General features: G+C 46.6%; 1 protein-coding gene across 1 annotated transcript in view; it reads right to left on the reverse strand.

Annotated features, from left to right (window-relative positions):
- SOS2 (SOS Ras/Rho guanine nucleotide exchange factor 2) overlaps nt 1-26,637 on the reverse strand; it is a 55,804-nt gene that overhangs the window by 18,682 nt on the left and 10,485 nt on the right. The window contains exons 2-12 of the mRNA XM_083167160.1: nt 19,049-19,174; nt 15,243-15,374; nt 14,328-14,492; nt 12,351-12,557; nt 11,856-11,999; nt 11,281-11,391; nt 9,131-9,229; nt 8,479-8,606; nt 7,389-8,044; nt 6,588-6,669; nt 5,089-5,211 (exon numbers count right to left, since the gene is read on the reverse strand). Coding sequence (XP_083023286.1) covers nt 5,089-5,211; nt 6,588-6,669; nt 7,389-8,044; nt 8,479-8,606; nt 9,131-9,229; nt 11,281-11,391; nt 11,856-11,999; nt 12,351-12,557; nt 14,328-14,492; nt 15,243-15,374; nt 19,049-19,174 — 1,973 coding nt within the window. The remainder of the gene's footprint in view (nt 1-5,088; nt 5,212-6,587; nt 6,670-7,388; nt 8,045-8,478; nt 8,607-9,130; nt 9,230-11,280; nt 11,392-11,855; nt 12,000-12,350; nt 12,558-14,327; nt 14,493-15,242; nt 15,375-19,048; nt 19,175-26,637) is intronic.

A 26,637-nucleotide genomic window follows, 5' to 3' on the forward strand; every position in this document is an offset into this window, starting at 1 on the left:
TTTGACTGTACCTGAGCAGAGGCGCGGAGTCTAACCGTGCCAGGGGTTTTCTGCCAGTGACCCCTCCAAGCGGGATTTGGGCTTTTGCGGCACCTGGCACGTCGGTCGCGGCCCTCTGCCCAGGCTTCTCGTACAGGTGCTGGTTACACTGGAAGTAGCAGTAGTCAGACAAGGGTTTAGCAGGTGCAGGTCACAGGTATAGCCGGGTCGGTAGCAAATAACAGATGGCTGGAGGTACACAGGGATTGAGCAGGTTCTTTGTCACAGGAATAGCCAGGTCAGTACCATATATCAGGGAGCGTAGTGCAGACAAGGATTTAGCAGTTGCAGGTCACAGGGATAGCCAGGTCAGTACCAGATATCAGGGAGTGTAGTGCAGATAAGGATTTAGCAGTTGCAGGTCACAGGGATAGCCAGGTCGGTAACAGTAAATCAGAAGGCTGGATACACACAGGTATAATGCTGGAATGGTGTGAGTACCTGAGACACTGGACACTGATAATACTATGCAGCACTGGATGACTTCAGGTATGAGCTTGAAACCAACAAGCAGTGAACAGAGACTGAATGAGCAAACTGAGAGTGGATCTCCCCAGGTACTGTGCAGATGGTGATTGCAGTCAGCTGTATAGGCAGGTAACACTGGAGTTTGCAGGATGAGCTTGGTGAACAGGTATTTGCAGGATTGATTACTTGCAGACAAGTACTTAGCTGGAGTGCAGGGAATTACAGCAACTGCAATTCTGGGCCAGATAACAGAATCTTTCACTTGACATGGGAGACAAGGAACAGCATGTAACTCAGGGAAATAACACCTTGCTTCTGGCACCAGGGGGAATTCTCACAGGGAGTATCACTCAGCTGTAGGGGTGTGATAGGCTGCTGAGATCAGCTGACAAGGTGATGTCAGAGTACCAGGTATTCACACAATATAACAGAGTGTGACATTACTCCCCCCTGAATGGGTGGCCTCCGGACACCCCTTGGACTGGTAGCAATTAATGCTTTCGACGACTCTTCTTCCCTCCTCGGGAACGTCTTGATCTACTTGGAAGAGGTGGAATCTCCGGTTCAACAAAAACTGCTTTCCGAAATATAGGACCACCAGGAAACGGTGCTTCATCCATTACGGGATCAAAATCAGAATCAGAGTCCTGGTCTAGTGTTAGAACCATGTTTTTCTTTTTGACAGTAGTATCAGAAATGGATGAAGAATCCAAAGAACCAGAATACCTAGAGGAGTCGTCATGAAGAGAGACCAAGGAAGCAACCCCGAGTCTCAAAATAGCAGACTGTGGACCTGGTACAGATCTTGATGCTTTTGGAGCAAACCTTTGTAGAACTGCTTCAGTAAAAGCTGAGAGATCTTCTAAAATAGGATCCTTGGTCTCTATGAGTGGGTTAGCCCAATCCAAAGCCTTACCCCTAAAGGCCAAAAGGAAATATTTCACAACCTTGGAAGAAGAAAGCGATGTCAGCAATCCCGAATCCACATCGGCAAGATATTGACGAACCAATGCATAAAACTGATCCAGATCTCCATCGAAATAAACGGATGGTCGACCATCCTCTAAACTTCTAGGCAGAGAATCAAATGAAGAGTCCACAACTGCTGGAATATTATTCATTTCAGAAAACTTTACTTCTTTTTTGGGACCCAGTATTGGAAGGTTTCCACTTGACTGTATAGACAGAACTGAACTAGGACTGGAGGCACTGGAGTCACTTCCTGAAACTGCCAACTCAGACATCTCCCCTGGCATTAGAAGCTCAGCTGCCCATCCTGGAGAAAAAAAATCATACACCCCTTCTGGAGTTACAAATTCAGATGCCCTTCCTAGGTCTACAAGACCAGATACCCTACTGGGACTGGAGATCTCTCCTGGGGCATGGCATACTGTGACCCCTCCTGGTGCATGGCACACTGATCCATCTTGGAGCACGCCACACAATGATCCATCTTGGGGCACGCCACACAATGATCCATCTTGGGACACCATACTCTGAGGGCGCTCTTGGGGTATGATGCTCTGAGGCCCCTCCTCGGGCTGGAAGGCCAGAATCCCCTCTTGGGGCTGGATTGGCGGAGCCCCCTCTTGGGGCTGGATTGGCGGAGCCCCCTCTTGGGGCTGGATTGGCGGAGCCCCCTCTTGGGGCTGGATTGGCGGAGCCCCCTCTTGGGGCTGGATTGGCGGAGCCCCCTCCTGGGGCTGGATTGACGGAGCCCCCTCCTGGGGCTGGATTGACGGAGCCCCCTCCTGGGGCTGGATTGACGGAGCCCCCTCCTGGGGCTGGACTGACGGAGCCCCCTCTTGGGGCTGGACTGACGGAGCCCCCTCTTGGGGCTGGACTGACGGAGCCCCCTCCTGGGGCTGGACTGACGGAGCCCCCTCCTGGGGCTGGACTGACGGAGCCCCCTCCTGGGGCTGGACTGACGGAGCCCCCTCCTGGGGCTGGACTGACGGAGCCCCCTCCTGGGGCTGGACTGACGGAGCCCCCTCCTGGGGCTGGACTGACGGAGCCCCCTCCTGGGGCTGGACTGACGTAACACCCTTTTCAGGGTTTTCAGAATCGGGTTTTTGGCCTTGGAACCGATCATCGATAGAAACATCGGTCATTCCTCCTGATGTTGCAGGAACAGATTTCCCACTGACTTTAAGAGATTTGAGAACTCTCTTTTGAAGTCCAAACCTGTAATTGGGTGCTTTTGTCACAGGACCCCAATCTTGAACTTGAATTCCTCTTTGGACACTCTCCTTAACACCCATAGTCTGAATGGTGCAAACTGGAACTGATGAGGACCCTCGAGATGTTTTATCACTGATGCCATTACTCTGATTCCTGGATTTGCGCAGGGAGCAAATCTCAATGAAATGATCAGGACCCGCACAATAAAGACAAAGTTGCAATTCCTTGCGCCGTTGGCGTTCAGCTTCCGACAACTTGGGCCTTAGAAAGCTCTGATGCCTCTCTCTTTTCTGTCCAGAGAACGTTATCTCAGTTTTTAGGGCTCCTAAATCAACAGACTCCTTAAATGCAGTGCCTTGCGCTGGGGTTTTAATGGAATCAGGCATTTTTTCAAAAAGTTCTGGTAGAAACTGAATAATCCTGATTAATATCTTTTGCAGCTGCTCTAACATCTGCCCAAAAACTCTCAGTCTCACAGAAGTCTGGATACCTGGTGACTGGAAGGTCTGTGAATAATTGTGAGTGGTCCCTTTAACTGAGTCATCTGTTTTCAGATTACCAGCAAATTCATTGGAAAAGACTGGAGGAATGCAAGGGTTAACTGAGTCAGCAAAAAGTCTTTGGGACTGAGAAGCCATGGTAAAACAATCAGCTAAATAATGCAACATGGATGCTTGCGACCTCTCACATATCTTCATTAAGTCCACATGAAGGTCTGTCACCTGGGTCTGACCAGCAGTGTCCATTTTTATTAGGCCAGAAGCAATCTGTCACGGATCACAGAGGAGGACACTACCTGTGTGAGAATTTGACTGTACCTGAGCAGAGGCGCGGAGTCTAACCGTGCCAGGGGTTTTCTGCCAGTGACCCCTCCAAGCGGGATTTGGGCTTTTGCGGCACCTGGCACGTCGGTCGCGGCCCTCTGCCCAGGCTTCTCGTACAGGTGCTGGTTACACTGGAAGTAGCAGTAGTCAGACAAGGGTTTAGCAGGTGCAGGTCACAGGTATAGCCGGGTCGGTAGCAAATAACAGATGGCTGGAGGTACACAGGGATTGAGCAGGTTCTTTGTCACAGGAATAGCCAGGTCAGTACCAGATATCAGGGAGCGTAGTGCAGACAAGGATTTAGCAGTTGCAGGTCACAGGGATAGCCAGGTCAGTACCAGATATCAGGGAGTGTAGTGCAGATAAGGATTTAGCAGTTGCAGGTCACAGGGATAGCCAGGTCGGTAACAGTAAATCAGAAGGCGGGATACACACAGGTATAATGCTGGAATGGTGTGAGTACCTGAGACACTGGACACTGATAATACTATGCAGCACTGGATGACTTCAGGTATGAGCTTGAAACCAACAAGCAGTGAACAGAGACTAAGGCCCTTATTCAGATCGGTGCGGCCGGAGCCGCATACGGTGCTCCGGCCGCACCAACCAATCCCCGCCTACTATACGGATCGCCACGGCCGTCCGTACACGGACGGCTGGCGATCCGCATGAAAATGGTGGGGCGTACGCCTCCACCATGGTGGGAGCTGCCCCCTGCATTCGATGGTCGGCGACCAACGAAGGCAGGGCCGCACGCCCCACCAGCTCCCGCAAGCTGAGACCACACGGAGAATCGTCCGTGTGAAAGCTTGTTTGGGGGCTGAGAGCTGACATCCGGCGATGTCAGCTTTCCGCCCCCATCACTGGCGTCATAGCCTCATTACCATGCATACGCCCCGCGTTTGCATGGGAACGCCCATGAAACGCGGGGCGTATGCATAGGGAATTGAGGGTATGAAGCCCCTCACGCCCCTATACGCCCCCTTTGCGGCGGCGAAACTTTATGTGCGGCGATTTCGCCTGCACATGCGCAGATTGACCTCTGCGCATGTGCAGACTGAAAACATCAGCGGTACGGCCGCACGCGGGCCGTACCGCTCGATTCAGAATAAGGGCCTGAATGAGCAAACTGAGAGTGGATCTCCCCAGGTACTGTGCAGATGGTGATTGCAGTCAGCTGTATAGGCAGGTAACACTGGAGTTTGCAGGATGAGCTTGGTGAACAGGTATTTGCAGGATTGATTACTTGCAGACAAGTACTTAGCTGGAGTGCAGGGAATTACAGCAACTGCAATTCTGGGCCAGATAACAGAATCTTTCACTTGACATGGGAGACAAGGAACAGCATGTAACTCAGGGAAATAACACCTTGCTTCTGGCACCAGGGGGAATTCTCACAGGGAGTATCACTCAGCTGTAGGGGTGTGATAGGCTGCTGAGATCAGCTGACAAGGTGATGTCAGAGTACCAGGTATTCACACAATATAACAGAGTGTGACAGTTCCCCTGTGAGAAAGTGTCTGACGGGTTAAAATCCCAAATTCTGGCAGTCGGTCACCTACGACGGTAAACCCACCTGAGTTGCACGGGCTGAACATATTCCTTCCTAAACCGTTTAAGGTTGGCGCTGATGGGCTGCTCCCCTTTCTCTATTGCCATTCTGTCTGCTTCTGTGGGTTCAGGATCTGGTATTTCAAACCTAACAAACCAGCAGGAAAAAAATGATATTTCCATGTACACAAATTTAACAAGTAAACTGTACGCATAACCTTTGCAACGTCAAGGCAGCCATATTTGTGGGCTAGGCCAATATTCAATGAAAAAATGTTTTATCCACTTAACTAGGGAATCGGTAGGCTACATGCGTACCAAAATGTGTTTAGCCCACAAAATGGCTGCCGGCACTGTGAAGGAGACAGATGGATGTTTTACGTGGTAGAATTTCTCCCCTTAAAATACACAACCATCAATGAAGAGAGTAAAAGCAGGAATTGCATTTTTATTATTTTTTAGAATCTTTTTTTTTTATGTCATTGTGCTTTACACATATATATCGACCAATATACGTTTTAAAGAAATAGCGCAATTTTAGAGATTTTGTGTTGTATTTGAGATTATATATATATATATATATAAATAAATAAATATCTATCATCTATATACAAGTCTAGTGTCCGTTAGTCTCAGAAACACTGCCATCTGCTGGCAGAGAGTGAAATGACATCTTTTTCATACATGCACACAGAGGGTAGAAGACTAGCTTTCGAAGCTTTTGCTTTGAGCGGGCTTACTAGTATTATATCTATCTATCTATATTTTACACAAATAAAATAAGTGTTTTTGTATGGGAATATATTCCACAGCTCTCGAGGTGAAGCGGACTAATCTTACACAGTTGTGTGGCAGCTAAAAATTAAGGTATAAGACCACACAGCAACAATGTGACAATTATTTGCACACTGTTTGGTTGTAAACAATTGTTAAGCCCAGTACACACGGCGAGATTCCTTTTCTAATTAATTCCGATTTGATTGGGATCAGATTGCACAGCACAGTGTACACATCCAATTTAGACTATATTCTACTATATACTCGAGTATAAGTTGACCCGAATATAAGCCGAGGCACCTAATTTTACAACAAAAATCTGAGAAAACTTATTGACCCAAGTGGGACCCTCACTCGAGTATAAGCTGAGGGGGGCTTTTTCAGCATAAAAACTGTTCTGAAAAAGTGGCTTATACTCGAGTATATATGGTAGTTTTGCCTGCACTGTCTTTTTTTCTATTTGATTTCGATTCCACGGACTCTCGCATCGGGATTGAATGTGGCTGAAACTGCCCAAATTCAATTCAAATTTAACTATACACTGTCAGCAAAAACTAATAGAAAGTTGGTCAAAATCGAACGGCTTTTGACTAATGGAAGGAAATCTCTCATTAGAATTTTAGTACATTTACATTACTTAACAGCTTCTTGTTAGTCTATTTACCAACATATATAAACTGGTACATATTCCAAATCAGACCCACACAATGCCGGGTGACCATGCTTGTATCAATTTACTTTACTTGCCTTTCAATTAGCAGGCTTAGTAACTCCTGGGGCTTACAGAAGGAGCGATAGGTGGTCAGGAAAGTGCGCACAAAGTTAGGATCTGAGGGGTAAAAAAAAACAGAAAAAGAGGAGAGTTATTCAGCAAATTACTATTGCTTTGCTTTTTTTTTTTGCTATTGCTTTATTACGATCCCTTGATTCTATCCCCATCTACGAGCTAGTACTGAAATCCCATTAAATCCGAGTTAAGGGGACAATAGTAATTACATAACTATAAACAGTTTACTAGCATGTTATAGTAACTTTCTTTCTTTACTTCCTGCATCTTATTTGTAAAATGGAGCACAATCAGCTTCTGCTGATTAAAATTATAGGCGGGATGTCTATAGTTAGTGTGCGACTGCAGCTAGATCTGCATAAGAAATGGACGTTAGAGCGTTTTCCTTGTAAACAGTTTAACATAGCATTTCGTATTTCGGACAGCAGCAGCCACACAAACTACAGACATGCCACATATATTAATCAGCAGAAGCTGCATGTGCACCCTATTCATTCCGTTTTCCAAATAAGACTCTCTTTTAATGGTAAAAGTCACAAAAAAGATGCCCGGCACTACCGAGGTTTTAACGCAAAAGGAGGCTAGATGTACATGGAAACATCTGTAATGTCAAATATATAGATCGGTATAGTCAAAAACAAAATTAACTCAACAAGTTTGGCATGACTGAGATAACCATTGGGCATTTTTGGAAGTTTTTTTTTTATTGTCAATTTTCAACCTCACGAGAATTGTAATACTCCCTGGAAAAAAGAACGTACCTGCGTACATATGATAGGTTAGTCTCTCAATGAGCTTTACCACAGTCCCTCCCTTAATCATGGGGATTCCACCCCTACTTTGCACATTGTCCTCAAAAACAATGTTTTCCTCCGAGTCCTCCTCTACAAAGCGATAGACGTCTGGGCTGGGCAACCGCAAAGGCTGCTCATTCTCTTCCTGGATCAGCACAGAGTCCAGCATACGGTCCAGCGTGCTGCGGTACTGCAGGGAGATCAGAGCAGCCATCCAATTGTTTTTCTCTTCCGCCGTCTTGGCAGCGAAAGCTACGCAGTTCTCATCTTTGGAGATTAGCTCGAAGGCGTGCTTGCACTCGTTGGAGTCCTCACGGTCGACCACCTGCACCTTTCTCATGACAAATTTCTCCTTCAGTCGAAACTCGGCTGTGTTGTATCCAGGGATGCGAGATTGCCCGTGGTTTGTTTTGCAGCTGATCATCAGTCCATCAAAAAGGAAAATGTGCCGCTCGTGTTTGGCCCCCACCCTCGTTAGGGAGCCTTCCATGATAAACTCGTTACAGCACTGCCCAATGTCTTTGCCTTCCCAACCATCTATGTTTTTCTGGATTTCGTTCATCTTCTTAATGGCCATATGCTTGCTGCGCATCTGGCGGTTGTACAGGCGCCAAATGGGCTCCCTGAAAAAACACAATCAACAATTATACAGGTCAACAATTCACAGCGGAGGCGCCGGCGGTGTGTGGTTGGAGTGGTCAACCAGATCTTTGGCCCTCAATATCTAAGGCTGCGCAGGTCAAAATCGGTCAGTGGGGCCGTGCGCACTTAGTTACCAATTTCACATCTAAATAAAACCACCAAATGTAATAGACTCCGAGTTCGGCGGGCGTGCCGGAGGTTTTTTTTAAGGGGCAATCATTAACAAGGCAAAACCATGCCTTGTAAAAAATTCCCCCTTTAAAATTAACCTGTGGGTTCGGCCAGCATCCCACATGGCCGTCAAACTCAGAAGCTATTAACATTTGGCCTTATATGTTTATCTTGGGCTACATTCTATCCCATTAGATGAATAATCCATGAGACGGCCATTAGGTACATTTGCCCCCTCTCTTACCCGGGTCTGCGTCTCGGCGAGTGCTTATTGTAAATGCGTTCCATGCTACATCGGAGGTTCAGCAGAGCGGTGATGGCTTGTTTCAGACATTCTCTGTCCTCTTGCTCTTTGCTCCGCTCTTGTAACAGCTTAAAATGAAGAAGTGGAAATATCTCTTAATAAACTACACTGGTCTGCCAGTCCCAGCCAGGGAACACTAGTGCAGCTCCTTGCGGGACCATAATCTTGGATCGTCATGACAGTAATGTTAGCGCCAGCGGCTGGGTGCGCCCAAGTTGAGCAGCTCTTGAATTTCTCAGATGCCCTCTAGTGGCTGTATGCGCACAAAACACTTGAATTCCCTGAGGAGCGAGATTACTGCATGCACTAAATATCTGAGCCGGCGGTTGCAACTTGTGGGACCGCCTATCGCCATGGCGTGCGCACACGGAGCGATGTGTGCTTTATTTAATCTAGACAGATCGCTTAGAAAATAGGCAAAAATCGCCCCGTGTCTATGCCCTTTTAGTATATAGGATAGCATATAGGTGTTGGGAGAGATGTAAAGTAGCAATTAATGCATGTTATTCTTAAATATATGTTGTGCCTTTTTTTGTCTTCCTAAACCTAACTTTTTACTACAGAAAAAATATCCAAACTTTATTTTCCTTACCTCTAATAATTCGAAATAGTGCAAACAGTGATAAACAGGAACCAGCATCAGGCGCGGAAGGACGTATCGCAATGCTTCTTTGAAGCCATCCGATATGGACTAAGGAAAAATACACACAGTGACACCGCTGTATAGCCAACCTATCGCTATTTACCAAACCTATGTCAATCCAGGGCATCATTACAACGCCACACACTCTTTCCCCCGCACACACTCTTTCTTCCAACTACATGATTGCCCAGGTCCCACAGAACGACATGCTACATCTAACGTAAGTTGCATTCCCATCTTTGAGCCTTTGATGACCATGATGGTTTTACCTGCTGTAAGGCAGGGGAGGGGGTCGTCTCTTACCAAATAATTTTTTTTTCCCCAAAAACATTGCGTCTGCACGGAGCCAAGAGGAAACATTTCTGAGAAAAAGTCTGAACAAGAGGTTGTGCTGGGGGCACGGGGAGGTCTTACAATACAGATTCTGCAGCTCAGTGCTAGAAAATAATATGCTAACATAAAAACGAAGAACGGATCCTGCTCTATGACATGCGTTCCTATGAGGGTAACGATTTACAGGAACTCGAAACCTCAACAACTGAATCTTCCAAGTTGTTGTTAACATGTTCCAGATGTACCTATCAGCAATTGATAAGACAATTTGCAAAGCAATGTTGGTTTTCTTTCTGCTGGAAGCAGAACGCATGAACTTCTCACCACTGCAACACTAAACACAGTTAGCAGCTCGTAATGTTTCATATATCCTGGACAAACCCTTCTTAACTCTATCCTGCCGTGTACAAAGCAGTACGGGATGCAGTCAATTTACAGACGGTCAAAATACTGACAGCGTTTAAATAGCCGACATTCATTATGCCAACATGGTCAAAACGACACTGTCAAAATGCCGACATTTAAAATGACGATGTGTCAAAAATATCCATGATTCCATGACTTTGAAACCGACTTGTTCTTACTTCACAATCCAAAACGGCAGAATGTAACATTATAACAGTGTGCCCAGCCCAGCGAAGCATCATGCCCGAAGCCTAGCTGGCGCAGGGATGCGGGACACTTATATGGTGTCCTAGTCGACAGACAACCCCCCCCCCAAAAAAAAACCATGTCAGCACTTTAGACGTCGGTACTTTGACCAAGTTGGCATAATTAATGTCAACATTTTGAACATGTCTGTATTTTGACTGACTGCCAATGTGATGTATCACATGCAACAAGTTGGAACAGTGTATGGCCACCTTAAGCGTTAAAAGACGCACCAGATGAGATCACCTGGGCATGGGTGGTGTGCCCATATTATCATTTCAAATGCACGCCATGTTAGATTGCAGAGTTTTTTGTATAATTGTTTGGATTAGCAGTATTTAGATATTGTGTTTTTTTTTTTTGTATATAGAATTAGGTTGAGTAGTCCAAGATACCACCATATATTTTTTCTACACCTCGTACAACCTGTGTTTATAAGTTGACCTGTTGGTCATGGGGCCACAATAGCAGATTTCATAGTCAGAGGTAGATTTATTAAGCTCGAAGTAGTGAAAATGTGTCTGGGTTTTTTTTTATCACCGGCCAATCCGCTCCTACCTGTCATTTTTCAAACCAAGCCTGTAACTTCACAGTTAAGAGCTGATTGGCCGGTGAAAAAAAAAACAAAAACAGACACCATCACTTCACGAGCTTAATAAATCTGCCCTCAGTTTCTTAAATGCGGCATCCCAGCAGGAAAACAGCTTAAATACATGGAAATCCAAAATAAATGATGCACATTATACTGCCCATTAACCAAAGATTTCCGAATTTAAACAAAAAATCATAACCTCCATCCAACTTATGTAGAGGAGAGCATTCTAGAACATCAACAAACATCACTGCACGATACTGGGAAACGACACTATTAAACCCTCCTATTCCACAATCTCAGCCATCCTACATATAATAAAACACACCACATACACACACACACACACACATTCAAACCATTCACATTTCAGCGTAAAGATATAAATTATTGTCATTGTTGCCTGGAGTGGGGTTAGCGCAGGATGCGGACTGACACATCCCGGAGGGACAACCAACAACTGTACACGAAACGACGGACCTTATACACAACACTGGAATACGCAAATATATAAAACACTCACCTGAAAGTAAAAAGCAACAGTAGGCTTAGCCATGAGGTTGTTGAAGTGTTCTTGGGACTGGGTGGCCAAGATGTCTTGGGATAAGGTCTCATACGGGTCAAAGGCTTGTTCCTGTGGGAGGAACGGGGAGAGTTTTCTACACGGTGGCATAATGTCTATTTCCCTATCCCGTATGAGATGGGCTCTCTAGAGAGAAGATGTTTTTTAATAACTGATTATGTAATGGGAAAATTAATCTGCACATCCAATCCACAGTAATATTTGAATTATTTAATTCCCAGCAAACGAGGAAAAATGTTAATTAGATTAGGCCAAAGATGATAAACCAAAAAAAAAAAAAAACACTTTCCAAATGCCATATACAGTATATAATACTAGTGATGTGAATTCATATAGTGCCTCTACACTGGCAAGACCGTACTAGGACACATCTGGGGTTGTCCCTCTGCTTATAATGATCCCACAGCAGAAAGGCCCATCTGGCCACTAGCCCCCAAGGCCTCCCGATCAGATGGACAATGACTGTTTTGAAGATGCGAGGTCACTGGGGGTGAGTCCTAAGCCCCAATCCTTACCTCCGCCAAATCTTCAAAGCAGCTTCCTACCAGAGGATGTGGGCTGCTTTCATCGGTCATCTCCACAGTGTCCTCAATCAGACCTAAGAGCTTGACCGTTAGCTCATGGATGTCCAGAATATTACTGAAGATCATCTCAATGTCCTGTGAGAAAGTAGAAGAAGCAGGTTAGGACTCATGGTAGAAGAGAACAGATGCCCGTCCACCAAAGAGTCCTCAAACACCAACCAACCAGCAGGACTTAGGGGAGGGAGGACTATGCAGAGATATGATTAAAGAGATTGTTGGAAGCTACACTGAGGCCAACATCTATCCTTCTGGGATCTGGCGTTACTACACCCCATTCACTACTCCTTTGGACATTTAACATCGGAGGGGTCATTCAGACTTGCCCACTAGGATGCGTATATCCACTGCCAGCTAGCAGATAAACGCCACCCCGCCGAACAGAAGTTTGTAGAAAAGAACCCGTGTATACAGCGCAGTGCGACTTACACCGGACGTGAACAGCTTCTTGTTCGCAAGGAACGCTTCCCGAAAGACTTTAATGATCAGGTTGAGCTCGCGCAGGTATTGTCGCTCTCCCGCAATCTCGGTCCTGACCAGCTCGTAGTAGCTCAGCTCTCCCGTGGAGGACGGCTCCTCATCGCAGAGGGCCACTAACCCAATGTCATCATCCTGGTCAAACATGTCCATCAAAACCTGAAATGAACAGTACAAAGGAAAGTTTCTAAGGAGTTCTAAGGAATAAATGAATTCAATCCAGTTGCCGTCCCTTCCTAGGAGCTCAGATGGATTGGGTCCCTACTCGCTATCATAGGAAGCCCCTTTCTAGCCAACCTCCTGATTGGATGGCTGCGATGATCAGCCAATAGGGCTCTGCCTCTCATGTCTAGGGTATGGGTCATAAGGTCGACACAATTAATGTCGACATATGAAAAGGGTTGACAGTCAAAATGTACACACGAGTACAAGGTTGCCGTGAAAAGGTCGACATGAGTTTTTCACTATTTTTGCGTCTATGTCGACATGGACACCGTATTACTGTCGGGAACGATGCCTCGTTATACTTGCCACACTATTATATTCCCCTCCATGTCCACTGGGATGGTAAGGTTACCAAAAAAACAAATCCAGAGAAACACATGTCGACCTTTTGACCTTATGTCGAGCTAATGCATGTTGAAGTTCATGTGTCGACTTTTTCCACTGTCAACCAATAGTGGACCTAATGTTCGTATCCCAGCCAGTCCTACTCTTTTTAACACTAGAAATCTATGGTGGTTGGAGCGTATACATCAGGCATGTCTAAACGATGGCCCTCCAGCTTTTGTGAAACTACGAGTCCCATCATGCCTTGCTACAGTTTTGCTATTAGGGAATGCTAAAACTATTGCAAGGCATGCTGGGATGTGTAGTTTCACAACAGCTGGAGGGCCACAGTTCGGACATGCCTGTATAGACAGGCAGTTAATAGGTCAACCTTATTACGTGTGCAGTAAAGGTGGTTACAGAATGTGAAACGGACAAATTTTGGCCATTAAAATTGTGTCAACCATTTGTGTGTCAACTTTTTGTACCTGTTAACCTTTCAACCTACTGCACGTAATTAGATAAACCTTTTTTATGGTCTACCTATTTCTGTAAGATCCATTATACCACAGACCCGCTGGGGGGCCACCACCATAAAAGTCTCTCCCACCGCCCCGCATCCCCCCCCCCCCCCCCCCCCCCCCCCACGTGTCTATCAGGAACACTGAGATCATACATAAAGGTTGGAATCTCCGAATAGCCAGAATACTTTCTATTTTCCTCCAGCCAATGAAAAACGTTTCCCTTTCGCCGTCACTGTACATGCGGATTTCGGTGGCTCACTCTGTAAACACAGATTGTCGCTAAGCACACGCCTCACAAACCTCACCCAACCTTTTGTCACAGTAACATACTAAAAACATTTGCACAGCAAACATGGAATGGAAATCCCTGCGCGTGCAGTCATCCCTAATCTGCTAATAAGGCTGTGGCAATGCAATCTGGCTAACTACTCCTCACCTCTATGAGGTGAAGTACCCCCAGTGACCACTCAACGGATCAAATTACTCTTTTGTGCGCTAAAAGACGTCATCACAGAAAGTAAAAGCAATTTTTGCAGGGACACTGATCTTGTTCCAAACTTGCTAGATATGGAGAGAGGGAGCTATGAAGACAGAGATTGGGGGGTAGGAGCAGATACGGACTGGGGTGGGATGGAAAGATTGTGGGCTAAAAACTGTCACAGCTCAAAGTGAAAGCAAAAACGGTCGCAGCTCAAAGTTAAAGTATATTGCAGAAGCTGTCATTTTGACAGACTTTTAGCCAAAGCGCTCCATAATGATCCCCTCCCGCCTAGTAAAGAACGCTGTGGATAATGTAACCTCCTATTCTCTGCAGTACATGGGGGCACTTGGACTGACCCGTGGAGGCGTATCTTACCTTATCGGCACACATAGACACCTTAATGTCCTGCTGAGAGATCTCATAATGCCGGATGTTGAAGACGTAGTTTCCTGCCAGTTTGAGAATGTCAGCGGAGATGTATTCCAGCACGGCCACGATGTACAGAGACACATGGTAATCCACCTTGTAGCCAAGGACTTCCTGGGTAGGACAAGAGGAGAACACATTCACTTAACTGTGCCGCACCCAACACCTACTGACAGCTAAACACGTTTCACTGACATGTTGCCATGGGTTACAGAATAGTGGGTCAACAATGTTTAGGTCGACAGTCCCTGGGTTGACCACTAATGGCCGACAGTGACTAGGCGGACACCTGAAAATGGTCAACATTGCCAGAAAGTCAACACAAGCTTAAAGTTGACATGGCCATGACCGACACTGAAAAGGTTGACATGAGGTTTTTCGAATTTTTTGGTGTCTATGTCGACATGGACACCGTATAAGTGTACCACGCTCGCCATGCTTCGGACACGATTAGTAAAGTATGAATGAAGTCAGTCTACACCAAAAAAAAACGTGAAACACTTGTGTCGACCTTCTGCCAACCATTTGCAGGTGTCAACGTAGTCATTGTCGACCATTAGTGGTCGACTTACACATTGCCGACCTTCAGAAAACATTTGCCAGAGGTATCCAGCCCAGTGGCATGAAGACAATGCTGACACATATCTGGATGTATATACAGAGTAATGCCAGCAATATTTATATGCATGGAGGAGACGCATTACATACCTCCATCCAGCAGGGGGCAGAGAACACAAGACTCTTCCTAACAAAGAAGGGCGCTAACCCTTTACATTGGCTTCTGATGGGGAAATAACGGTCTATGGAAGCTTGGCACATTATCATACATCTCTATGGAACACGCAAAAGGGGAACAGCCGTTACCTTCAATAAGGGATGGATTTTATCCACAGGGAGAAGCAGCGGATTCCTTCTCTTCCGTTTCTCTATGGCAGACTGAGCATCAGCAATGGCCCATTTATCAATCGGGTGAGGAAAGGTTTTCTGCACTCGCTCCTACATAGATCAAAGGGAAAAGGTCAGGAACAGAAGCATTTATAGAGACACCATGATGGAACGTGGATGATTTCAGCCACAGCTGCAGTTCTTTATGATCTAAAAACACATACCCAGAACTCGCGCAGTTCCTCTTTCCTGCCTGGGGAGTCGCTGTCTGCTGTGGTGTGTCTACAACATTGTGGCCTGTATCTCACTACAGACCAGACTGTACTAGTTGCACCCAAGCAGACCGCGACACCGGGATGCAGTTAATTTGCCGGCGGTCGGAATCCCGACACTGGAATCCCGACCGCCGAAATCCCGAAACTTTCTCCCTCTGTGGGTGTCCACGACACCCATAGAGGGAGAATAAAATAGCGTGCCGAGCGTAGCGAGGCACCGGGCCCGCTGCGTGGCGAGCGCAGCGAGCCCGCAAGGGGGGGCGATCCATGTCCCCCCCTTGTCGGGATTTCGGCGGTCGGGATTCCAGTGTCGGGATTCCGACCGCCGGGATCCCGACCGCCGGCAAATCGTATCGGATCCCGCGACACCATAGGCAGCAAAGATGAACTGCAACAGTCTGACAGTCATTGATCGCTAAATGCCTCTGAACCCAGTGCATCTGGGCATATAGCAATTTAAATGCGTTTTGGCTGCACCCCTGCAGGAGATGTCATAAACAACAAGATTATAATAGGAGATATAACTGCCATGTAAGGTTGTTAAAAACACAGTGAACCTGAACGAACAGCAATTAGAGATCAACGAGCCAAAGAGAATATAAATGTGATATATCACTGCTGTAACCTTGGTAACATGGCGGTACTCTATCCAAGGGCACTTTAAGAGAGGTGTAGGCCCGTGTAGCAGCCTCCTCTGTTCGGCCCCTCTTTCCTGCCCGCTGCAGCACCACACACTGCACAGTGCAGTAGAGTCTGAGCGCTAGAAGGCTTAACCTATACTACGCACGAGCAGAATTAAAAAAAAAAAAAACTTTTTTTAAATGGTGGCGTGGCCATTTTTTTTTGGGGGGGGGGGGGGGGGTGGGGGTGGCTTAGGGGTATTGGTCATTGGATCGACCAATTTAAGGTAGACTTGCATTGGGTTGACCACTGAAGGTCGACAAGGCTTAGGTCAACACCTGAAATAGGTCGACATGGATGGAAGCTCAACACATTCATTAGGTCGACAATGGCTAGGTAGACAGTCAAAAGGTCTACATGTTTTTTTTATTCATTTTTTGTCCCGGATGTCGACACAGTTGACATGGACACCGTCCAAGTGCCCCACTGCGCTCATTATGCTTTGGGCACACTATTCTATTCTCCATCCACGTCCTAGTAGATAGTAGGGCATGAAGTAACGCCGGTCGGCACAAGTCAACTCAAAACAAAAGTGAAAAACCCAAGTCGACCTAATGCTTGTGTCGACATTCCCTCCATGCTGACCAATTTCAGGCGTCGACCTAAGCAATGTCAACCTTCAGAGGGCGACCGAATGCATGTCGACATTTACTGTGTCGACTTAACGACCGAATACCAAACATAAAACAAACTTTTCGCCCTGCGATACAGCTGTAACCTTAGCGTGAATAAACACATTGCTGATAGAAGGCTTGTATCATCGCATTGCATCTGTGGCTTGGTTACGGGTCAATGAAATAGACGTCTGTAGGAGAAGCGTTATCATTAACATTTAACTTTCCCTTAACTCTTTCATGTCCGGGTCCAGCATGCAGATCTTTCCCCAGTCTGTAGTGACGGCTAATACGCCAATGAGGGAGAGACCACAGACTGTTCCTAGGAAATAATGTAGAGAGACTGCCGGCAAGTGCAAGACAGAGGGCCTGCCAACAGGACTTGGCTACAGACCAGGGAAGCCATGCCAGCCTGCAGCAGCCAGGACCACAGCAGGGATGAGGCGTGCGCATGCCCGCTGGGTGCTATAGCTATTGAATGGATCGGAGGGTAAACCCCGAAAGCTGCTGCTGGAGGTGGTGGAAGTGCACAGGAGGTCTGGGGAGGAATTGGTTCTAATTACCAGCCAGGAGGAGGGACCTTGGCCGTATCACTGCCACCTTAGCCCATTGATTGGACGATATATCATTCTGACGCGGATTGGAACGATACATCCTCCATACGACTCGTGATTGCTCGCTCGCGGCCGTCCCATTTGATGCGCTGCAGGTCAGATGGCCCTACTCCACTGGCGGTATCGATATACTGCGCAGCTGAACACTGGATACTGCAGTATGTACAGTATGTATGGTCGTAGGATATATCGTACCATCGGTTCTTTGGTCAGCTGGGATACACACTGATGTGTACCCAGACAGATACACTAAAATATCCAACATCACCACGGACTGGCTGGGGCTTATTAATCAGCACTAAGCAGCAGCAGCCAATGAGCAGTCAGCTCTGATCTTGCAAGTGCTCGTTATACAATGAAAGCTGGTGTCTCACTGGTTAATAAGGTTTCCAGTACATGAATACAAGGTTTCTGAAAGACCGCATCAGTAGCACATTGTGTGTATAGCGTAACACGTGTGCGCCACTAGGTGCGAATACCTTACACAAAGGGGGTATGGGTCATAGGGTAGACTGTATGAAGGTCAACATACATCAGATCGACCACTGAAGGCCAACAGGAATTAGGTCGACACCGGAAACAGGTTGACATGGCTCAGGTTGACCCAAGCATCATCATCATCGTAAACAATACAGCAATGTCTCTTTGTGTCTGTACAGACTCACAATTATATGGACTCGATCTATACCGAACCATCAGGAACACAGCTACTATCGATGGTGGAAAAAAAACCCACAAACCCTATTTGCAGCACAGGCTTCTGCTGCAGCTGCCTGAGCAGTGTGTGCTGAGCGGGGAAGAGAGGCTGTGCTGCTGCGGCGGCAGCCTCTGCTCTCTACTCCCACTGCCCGGTCTCTGCAGCTGGGGGACGGGGGCACGGGACCCGGACCCCCCTTCTCGATGGAACTGAATACAACACAACAGACAGACTCCCTTAAGTGAACCCTTAACCCCTTGAGTCGTGGGTTTTCCTGGGGCAGCACTAAGCTTACAGGGCAGGTTTATCCTGCCCCAGATATTCTGACCACAGAAGGGGCAGCTGCAGCCTTCTGCAGCAGCTCCTGCTCCCCTGGGGCTGCTGTTGCTGGCTTCGGCTGCTTGCGGCCGATTGGAGAAGTTGGAAGTCGCTTGGGGGGCTCTGGAGCGCTTGAGTGTTCGGGCATTTCTGAGTTTGGATGCCCGAGAGCGGCCGAACATCCCAAGCGGCTGTGGGGAGGCTCCGCAACAGGGGGATGGGGGGGTTTGGGTTTGAGGGCAGGGCAGGATCAGCGACAGGAGGGATGGTGGTGCGCAAGTGGTTCATCGCTTGGGGCACCACTGGCACACCCTTTCTTTACAGTGGCATGCCCGGAAATTTCTCAGGAAGCCCCCTCGCTCCTGCAGTGCAGCTCAGCCCAAGAAATTTCCGGCCTTAAGACTAGTTAGTAAATAAAATAAAAGCAAAAAGGGAAGAAGAGAAAGTTGGGAAACTGAATCGTGATGAGAACTACATGCGTTAAAAACATCACACACACATTCGCAAAGGACCAGTGACCAAGAGCTTTGGTGTATCGATGATGTCACCACCTCCTGGTAAAAGGCGACACAATAACATGGCTTACCTCCACATCCTGAACAGTCCTGGGCTGAGCAATGCATAATTTATTGAGGAGTTGGAGGATGAGTTCTTCTATGTAGTACAAGGAGTCTTCTTTGGCAGACAGTGTGGGATGAACTTGCTGCTGGACCTGGGAAGGAACAAGACAATCAGCAAACAGTCTCAGAATACATAGATCAGGCATGGCCAAACGATGACCCTCCCAGCTGTTTTGGAAACTACACATCCCAGCATGCCTTGCCATAGTTTTAGCATTCCCCAATAGCAAAACTGTGACAAGGCATGATGTGACTTGTAGTTTCACCACAGCTGGAGGGCCATTGTTTTTCCATGCCTGGCATAGGCCTATATATAAAAGTAATAATAATGATCTTGCATGCGCTACAGCATGGTCTGTATCTCAGCGCTGCGGCACTACAGGCCAGAGTATGATATGGCAGCCTCGCTGTGTGTAGACGATGGGAACGCTTCAATGCAAGAGACTGGCTCCTGAAGGCCCATTAATATAGGTTCTATAATAAGCAAGCCATTAGCTATCTAGAAACCGAAGAAAGCCGCGTTACTAATACATATCGAGGTCATGAGCATATGCTACCACAGGGAAACATTTTGGTGTTGCTCATGCTGAAGATACACTTCCCCAGGCGACGATAACAAAGGGTTGTTTTTTTTTAAAGGACAAATTCACGAAGCGAGAACTTGATTAACAGGCAAAACCAGTATCTAGGTGCAAACTTGCCAGAACAGGGTGCGTCGGCAGCAGGGGAACGTCAGCTCCTGCCTACTCAACCATGACAAAATACTCTGCAAAACCATCAATGGGACAGGCTGGAAACTCCCCAAGCATTGCAGAGGAACGGTGGGAGTGAGAGGATGCAGTTACAATCCCGGCGTTCAAAATCCCGACCGCCGAAATCCCAACACTTTCTCCCTCTATGGGTGTCCACGAGACCCATAGAGGGAGAATAAATGAGTGTGCCGAGCGCAGCGAGCCCACAAGGGGGGGGGGGGGCGATCCACGTCCCCCCTTGTCGGGATTCCGGCGTCAGGATTTTGAACGCCGGGATTTAGTACCACACCCGGAGTGAGAATACAGCGCATGGTCTATATACGAGATACTGTACGGAGTCCCGGTTCTGGTCCAGTGGAGCGGAGGGAATCATTGTAAGGGACAGGAGATGAAGAAGTGGTCGCCACGAGTAAGGCTCATAGGGTCAAAAGTATGATGGTCGACATATTAGGTTGACCGCTAAAGGTCGACACATGAAATAGGTTGACAGGGTCGGAAGGTCAACACACGCATTAAGTAAAAAATGGGAAGGTCGACAGTCAAAAAGGTTGACATGAGTTTTTCACTTTTTTGTCCCAAATGTTGACGTCCCAACGCATGACTCGCTACGTATTCTCCCTCAACACCCTAGTGGATGGTAGGGTATGAAATGCCGAACGCTTTAAAAAAAATAAAAAAAATGTGAAAAACTTATGTTTGTGTCGACCTTCCAACCCTGGTCGACCTGACGTGGTCGACCTTCATACATAACATGTCGACACTTCCAAAATGACAAAGATATGATATTAGGATTAGGCTAAAACAAGAATGTTGACATTTATAATGTCTACATATTGAACCGTCAACATTATGTCAGTGTCGTCATAGTGAACATGGACATGTCATACCACACCCCCTGGCGGGGCCCAGGGTCACCTAGTGTGTAAGGGCTTAAGAGTACTGCAGGAAAAGTAGTCAGGGAAACGTGCTTTATTTACTAAGATGGGAGTTCTATTGAAGATGGGATGTTGCCCATAGCAACCAATCAAACCGACTTATTTATTTAGCATCTTCTAGAACAGTGATGGCTAACCTTGACACTGCAGACGTTGTTGAACTACACATCCCAGCATGCCCTGCTAGTATTGCTATTTGGCCATGCTACAACTGATACAGGGCATGCTGGGATGTACATCTGGAGTGTCAATTTATCCAACACTGTTCTAGAAGATAATAGATAGAATCTGGTTACCAATAGCAACATCCGATCTGCAATAGAACTCCCATCTTAGTGGATAAACATATGAAAATGGAGCTACGGGAATTGGGAGGAACAGGACATGTTTTACATAAATCTATATAAAAGACTAGCTACTCCTCACCTCTATGAAGAGAAGTACCATCACTGACCACTAGAGGTCACTCGGCGGACCAAATTACTCCTTTGTGTGCCAACAGATGTCATACCACAAAGTGAAAGCAGTTTTGCAGGGACACTGATCAAACTTGCTGGATATGGAGAGAGGGAGCTGTGAAGACAGGGACTGGGGGTGGGGTAGAGAGTTTGGGCCAGATTCTCTGAGCTTCAACAGTGATAAAATAGAGAGTGATAAACAGCCAGCCAATCAGCTCCTACCTGCCATGTCACAGACTGTGTTTGAAAAATATCAGGTAGGAGCTGATTGGCTGGCTGCTTATCACTCTCTATTTTATCACTTTTGAAGCTTAGAGAATCTGGCCCTTTGTGTGCGGTCACAGCATAAAGTGAAAGTGCATTGCAGAAGCCGTCATTTTGATGGGCTTTTAACTAGTCAAACTTATAAGAGTTGGCGTAGGATCTATTATTTATAATGCTTGGAATCTGCCGTATAATGATATTCAAGGTGACCATACACTAGTACGATTTGTCCCTTTTCCCTCACGATTTTGATGCATTAAGCCGATAAATCTTGAGAGAGGCGTCATACTGTATGTCATTTACTTACAATTCCGATCCGCAGTCCTGTGCACATCGGATTGGATCTCGAGACTGTCAGTGCTGCTGAGGTAACGCATGCGAAGTTGCATGCGATACCTCAGCCTAGCGTATGGGGGCCTATGACGTGTTACGGATCGACATAATCGGGGACATCTTCTAGTGTGTACCCATTATGTCGCTGCCAATGCAGGCTCAACGCAAGACATCGCTAGCGGAGGGCCCTAGTTTGGGTGTTCCCAGCTTTAGGGCCATGGTGGGAATGGGACCTAGAACCACAATACTCTGCTCTTGTCTCACTAACTCCAAACCGGTTTCTGTAGATCTGTCATTGTCAAAATCAGCTGATTTGTGACAAAAGGAGAAAACAAACAGTTCATACGTAATACTCAGCCCAGCTCCAACAATAAGTTACCAGATTAATAAGGAATTCCTATAACATGCCCGGACAGAACCGCTTAGGTAACACGGATTTGATTAATAGTGAGAGGTTAACATCACATGTACGGTGTATGCCGGAGCATCTCAGCCACAGAACCCCATCCATATCCTTTCTCTGATCTGTCCGAAATAATCCACTACCACTAGGTGGACAGAACAGCTTACCAGTGGTGCAATGACCTAGAGCAGGGGTTCTCAAACTCGGTCCTGGACCCCACACAGTTCACATTTTCCAGGTCAGCCAGCAGGTGCACTCATTACTCATTGACACATTACTCTTTTCTATGCCCTGTCCACAATGCACGAAGAACTAGTGGAATACTGTAACTGAGGCATGAGGTACAAAGTGTCTCATACCTCAGAGATGTCCTTAGCTCCCAGACAGGCTGCATTCTCCTCAGTAAGCGTTCAACCTGAAGAAATGGCTGCTTATTCCATATACAGGCCACAAGTACATTTTCAATTGATCGGCCTATTATAAAGCACACAGCCAATAAATTCCATATAGAAGAGTCTAAAAATGCAGCATAGGCTTTATATGCATCTAGAAATAGCTGGCGCTGGCGAGTGCCTTTCCTTACGCGTCTCTCAGCCGCGCACTGCAATTCCTAGAGGCAATAACAGTCTGTAACCTGAGCTGCACACAATGACTGCATCTCATTCCCCAAACACTTTGGGGGTATTAATGGATTCTTGTTTGCCTCTGTGAAAATGACAGCTTGCAAAGATTACGGCGAATACAGCTCAGCATCGCTCAGACAGCATTAGAAACAAATTTACATATACATATATATATATATATATATATATATACATACACACACATACACACACACACACACAGTATGTATGTATAGATATAGCGAGAGAGCATGGGCGAGCACGAGACAGACAAACAAAGGGTTGTATTTAATATTTCTCTTGACTTTGGAACTAGAACAAATTTTACAGATGTTCAAATAAGACAGGGCTTGACAAATCCCGGGGGTCAGGTTGCCATGGTGACCAGATTGCAAGGTGCACCCTACCACCCCAGCATTCCTCTGGCCGGGTGGAGTGGTGCGCTTGCTTAACGCGCAGCCAATTGGTTTGGCAGCCAATCAGGAGCAGCAGTGGTAGCTCCTGATTGGATTTCTGACCATGAGCACTGATTGGCTCAGCAGCCGCCTCGAGTTTTGACATAGCAGCGGACCTGCTCTGATACGGCCGGGTATGGGGAGGGGGAGGGAGGAGGAGGGAAAGGGGAAGAAGAGGGGGGGGGGGAGGAGGGAGGAGAGGGGGGAGGGGGGGGGGGGGGGGGAGAGGAGAGAGGAGAAAGAGGGAGGGGGGAGAAAGAGGAGGAAGACAGAGGAGGAGCTAGGGGGAAGAAAGAGGAGTGAGGGAGGGGGAAAGAGGAGGAGAATTAAGAAATAAGAAAATAATACTACCATCAGCACAATTTACAGGTTACAGAATGGCACAAGCTCCTAGGAAGAGCAGAGCACACATGTCCATTTAGAAAGACCGTCATGTAGTGAATGCATTGCAGCTAGTACTGAGCAAATATTCACATACCTCCCAACTGTCCTGCTTATGACGGGAACGTCCCGTTTTTTTTTGGGACGTTCCTGCATCCCTCCCACGGCTGGTAGTGTCCCCCCCCTGTCATCAATGAATAGACACTGTGCGTATGCGGACAGCATCTATTCTTGCAGGCTTCGTGGCATGGTAGTGTCTACATCCCCTTCAGTTTTGACAATTTTCCCTTCATGCACTGGGTCCACGTATACCTGGAGGGGGAATATAAATCTGTGGCGAGCGAATCGAGCCAGCCAATCACAATGCATCACCACTGAGCTCTTCGAAAATCTGACAGTTGGTCAAGTCTGCCTGTGCACCTGCAATGTGTGACCTTGCTGGCTGGTCTGGGAGCTGTGACCGTTATGTGCAGTGACTTTAAGGGCCCCATACATCAGCAATTAATTGTGACAATTTTCAGATATGGAGATGATTGCCACAATTAATTTTAGATGTGTGGGCTCCCCCTTTTGGCAATCCCAATCACAATCGCCAATCGATTGCTTAATCAGGTTTTTAAACATGTTTAATAATCTGGTATTATCTGCAGATCTTTTTTAGATGTGTGGGCATTCCCAATTAGTTTTCTTCATCTATTTACATTATGAACAGCTGAAATGACAATCGATTGGGGCAATTTCCAGATATGAAGATGCAATCTTTAGATGGAAAAATCTGCCGATCACTGAAAAAATCTGTAATGTGTGGGCAAAGTCGGATAGATCTGAAAATCCAGTTATCTGGCCAAAATATCCCAATATCTGAAAATCCATAAATTGTGATTGCTGATGTATGGGGCCCATTACACCGCCGCAAAAACCTGGGTTATCCCCTCATGTACCCTGGTCAGCGGCGGTGTAAAAGGGGTCAACCCGTGGCTTGGCATCGTGTTCCAAATACCGGGTCAGATCCGGGATTTTGGTGTAAAAGGGGTATAAGCAGGGGATACTACGGTTTGAAGAGGGGTACAATGTTACGCCCAGCCACCACTGCCTGGATAAAAAACAGAGTACATCAGCTAGATATGATAATTATTATTGATAATAATATGAACAAAAACAGCACAGTTGAACTTTACAGTATTTTGGTATTTTCAGTTATATTACAAATACATTTACTTATATGTTTTCTTAACTGACGAATGACACGTTTAAAAAAAAAAAAAACAATTAACAGTAGCAAGCCACGTTGTAAAATAGAGGTAATTCTAAATTATGAGGGGGGGGGGGGGGGTTAGAAGCAGAGGGCCCTTCTTAGACCATATTTAACCAATTTGAAAAAGCAGTGTTGCACCCCTCTCGCGCTTGTCCGCTGCCTGGTGACAATTTACGAGCAGCTCAAGGGGTCCCAACACCCAAAGTTTGGTAACAAAATCACAGGGAGAGCAGAGAGAGAGAGACGTTTGTTCTCCTGCGAATCATTTCACACTTTCGTTCCACCACAAAATTCAGCAAACATTCACCAGTCAGAAATTCTTGGAAGAGAAGGAGATGGAAAGAACACACAAATAAAACCAGAAAGCAAAAACAAAGCAAGGCCACAAATCTCCTCTTTATGCGCTAACATACACAACCTTATTCAAGTGGGTATACAGCCGATGTGCTGAATGTTCTATACTACAGATGCTGCTAATGAGATATACACACGGTCACTAACAGCCATGAGTTCTATGTGCGGCAGACAGTGGAATCAGCAACCTCAGATCAGAATAGTATTACAGCACGGGGAGAAAGCTGGAGAGAGTCCTGCAAGTTATCGATCGATGGAAAAACAGCTTTAAATAGATCAAATTAAAAATGTATCTCTATTAAAGAAAGTGCAACCCAAGCGGTTTTTGGCTGACACAATAATCGTGTGAAGAGGAGCATCCAGGTTACGGGTTACAAAAATGGGGATTAAAATGGTGACATGGGATCAAGGACCATGTTCCTAAAGGGCTTCTGGACCTGGGGTGACTACTAGGCTTACTAGCTATTTGCAGAACACTCTCAGCCCTCTGGGGAGAGATGTAGTTAGATGCTAATTTTTAGACCACTTATAAAAAGAAAAGAAAAAATTGCACCGTATCGTACATGTGACATTTTCATTTGAAAATCACACATGTAATAGGGTGCAAATTTTTGGACAAAATCAGAAATTACTAAACATATATATTTTTTTTAAATTAACAAGTAACAGGAGCTAGTCCTGGTTTCCTAAATAAGGGAAGGGGAAATAGTAATAGGGTCCCCCCTATTTAAGAAACCAGCACCGGGCTCTTGGATCGGCCCTGGTTCCAAAAATACAGGACAAAAAGAGTAGGGGTCACTTTTTTGGGGGGGCCGCCATGTGCCGACAGGCGGTATTTCATGCCCTACCATCCACTAGGGCAAGGGTGGGGAACCTCCGGAGACGGTTTTGCCGGGAGTCAAGAACAGAGAGGCCGGTAGTTCTCACGAGTTTCCACTTAATCTGCAGCAGCCGGAGTTTGGGACGGCTGCAGCAGGACAAACAGTAAGTGACATTTTTTACATATGGCCCCCGAAGGATTTTTTTCTACATGCAAACGGCCGTGGCCACAAAAAAGGTTCCCCACTCCTGCACTAGGGCATGGTGGGAGAATAGAATAGTGTGCCAAGTACAGCGAGCCGTGCGAGGGGACACTGTGTTCTGTTACAGTGTCCATGTGAAAAACCCCATGTCGACCTAATGCTTGTGTCGACTTAATGACCCTGTCGACCATGATGCTTGTCAACCTCCAGTGGTCGACCTAATGACGGTCGACTTTCCTATGGTCAACCCTATGATCCATACCCTTTTATACAAGGTCCCCCGACCCAAACATGAACACCCTGGCTGGTCAGCCCTGGAG

The sequence above is a fragment of the Crinia signifera genome, chromosome 12, assembly GCF_055691185.1.
Source record: "Crinia signifera chromosome 12, ASM5569118v1, whole genome shotgun sequence".
Lineage (NCBI taxonomy): Eukaryota > Metazoa > Chordata > Amphibia > Anura > Myobatrachidae > Crinia > Crinia signifera.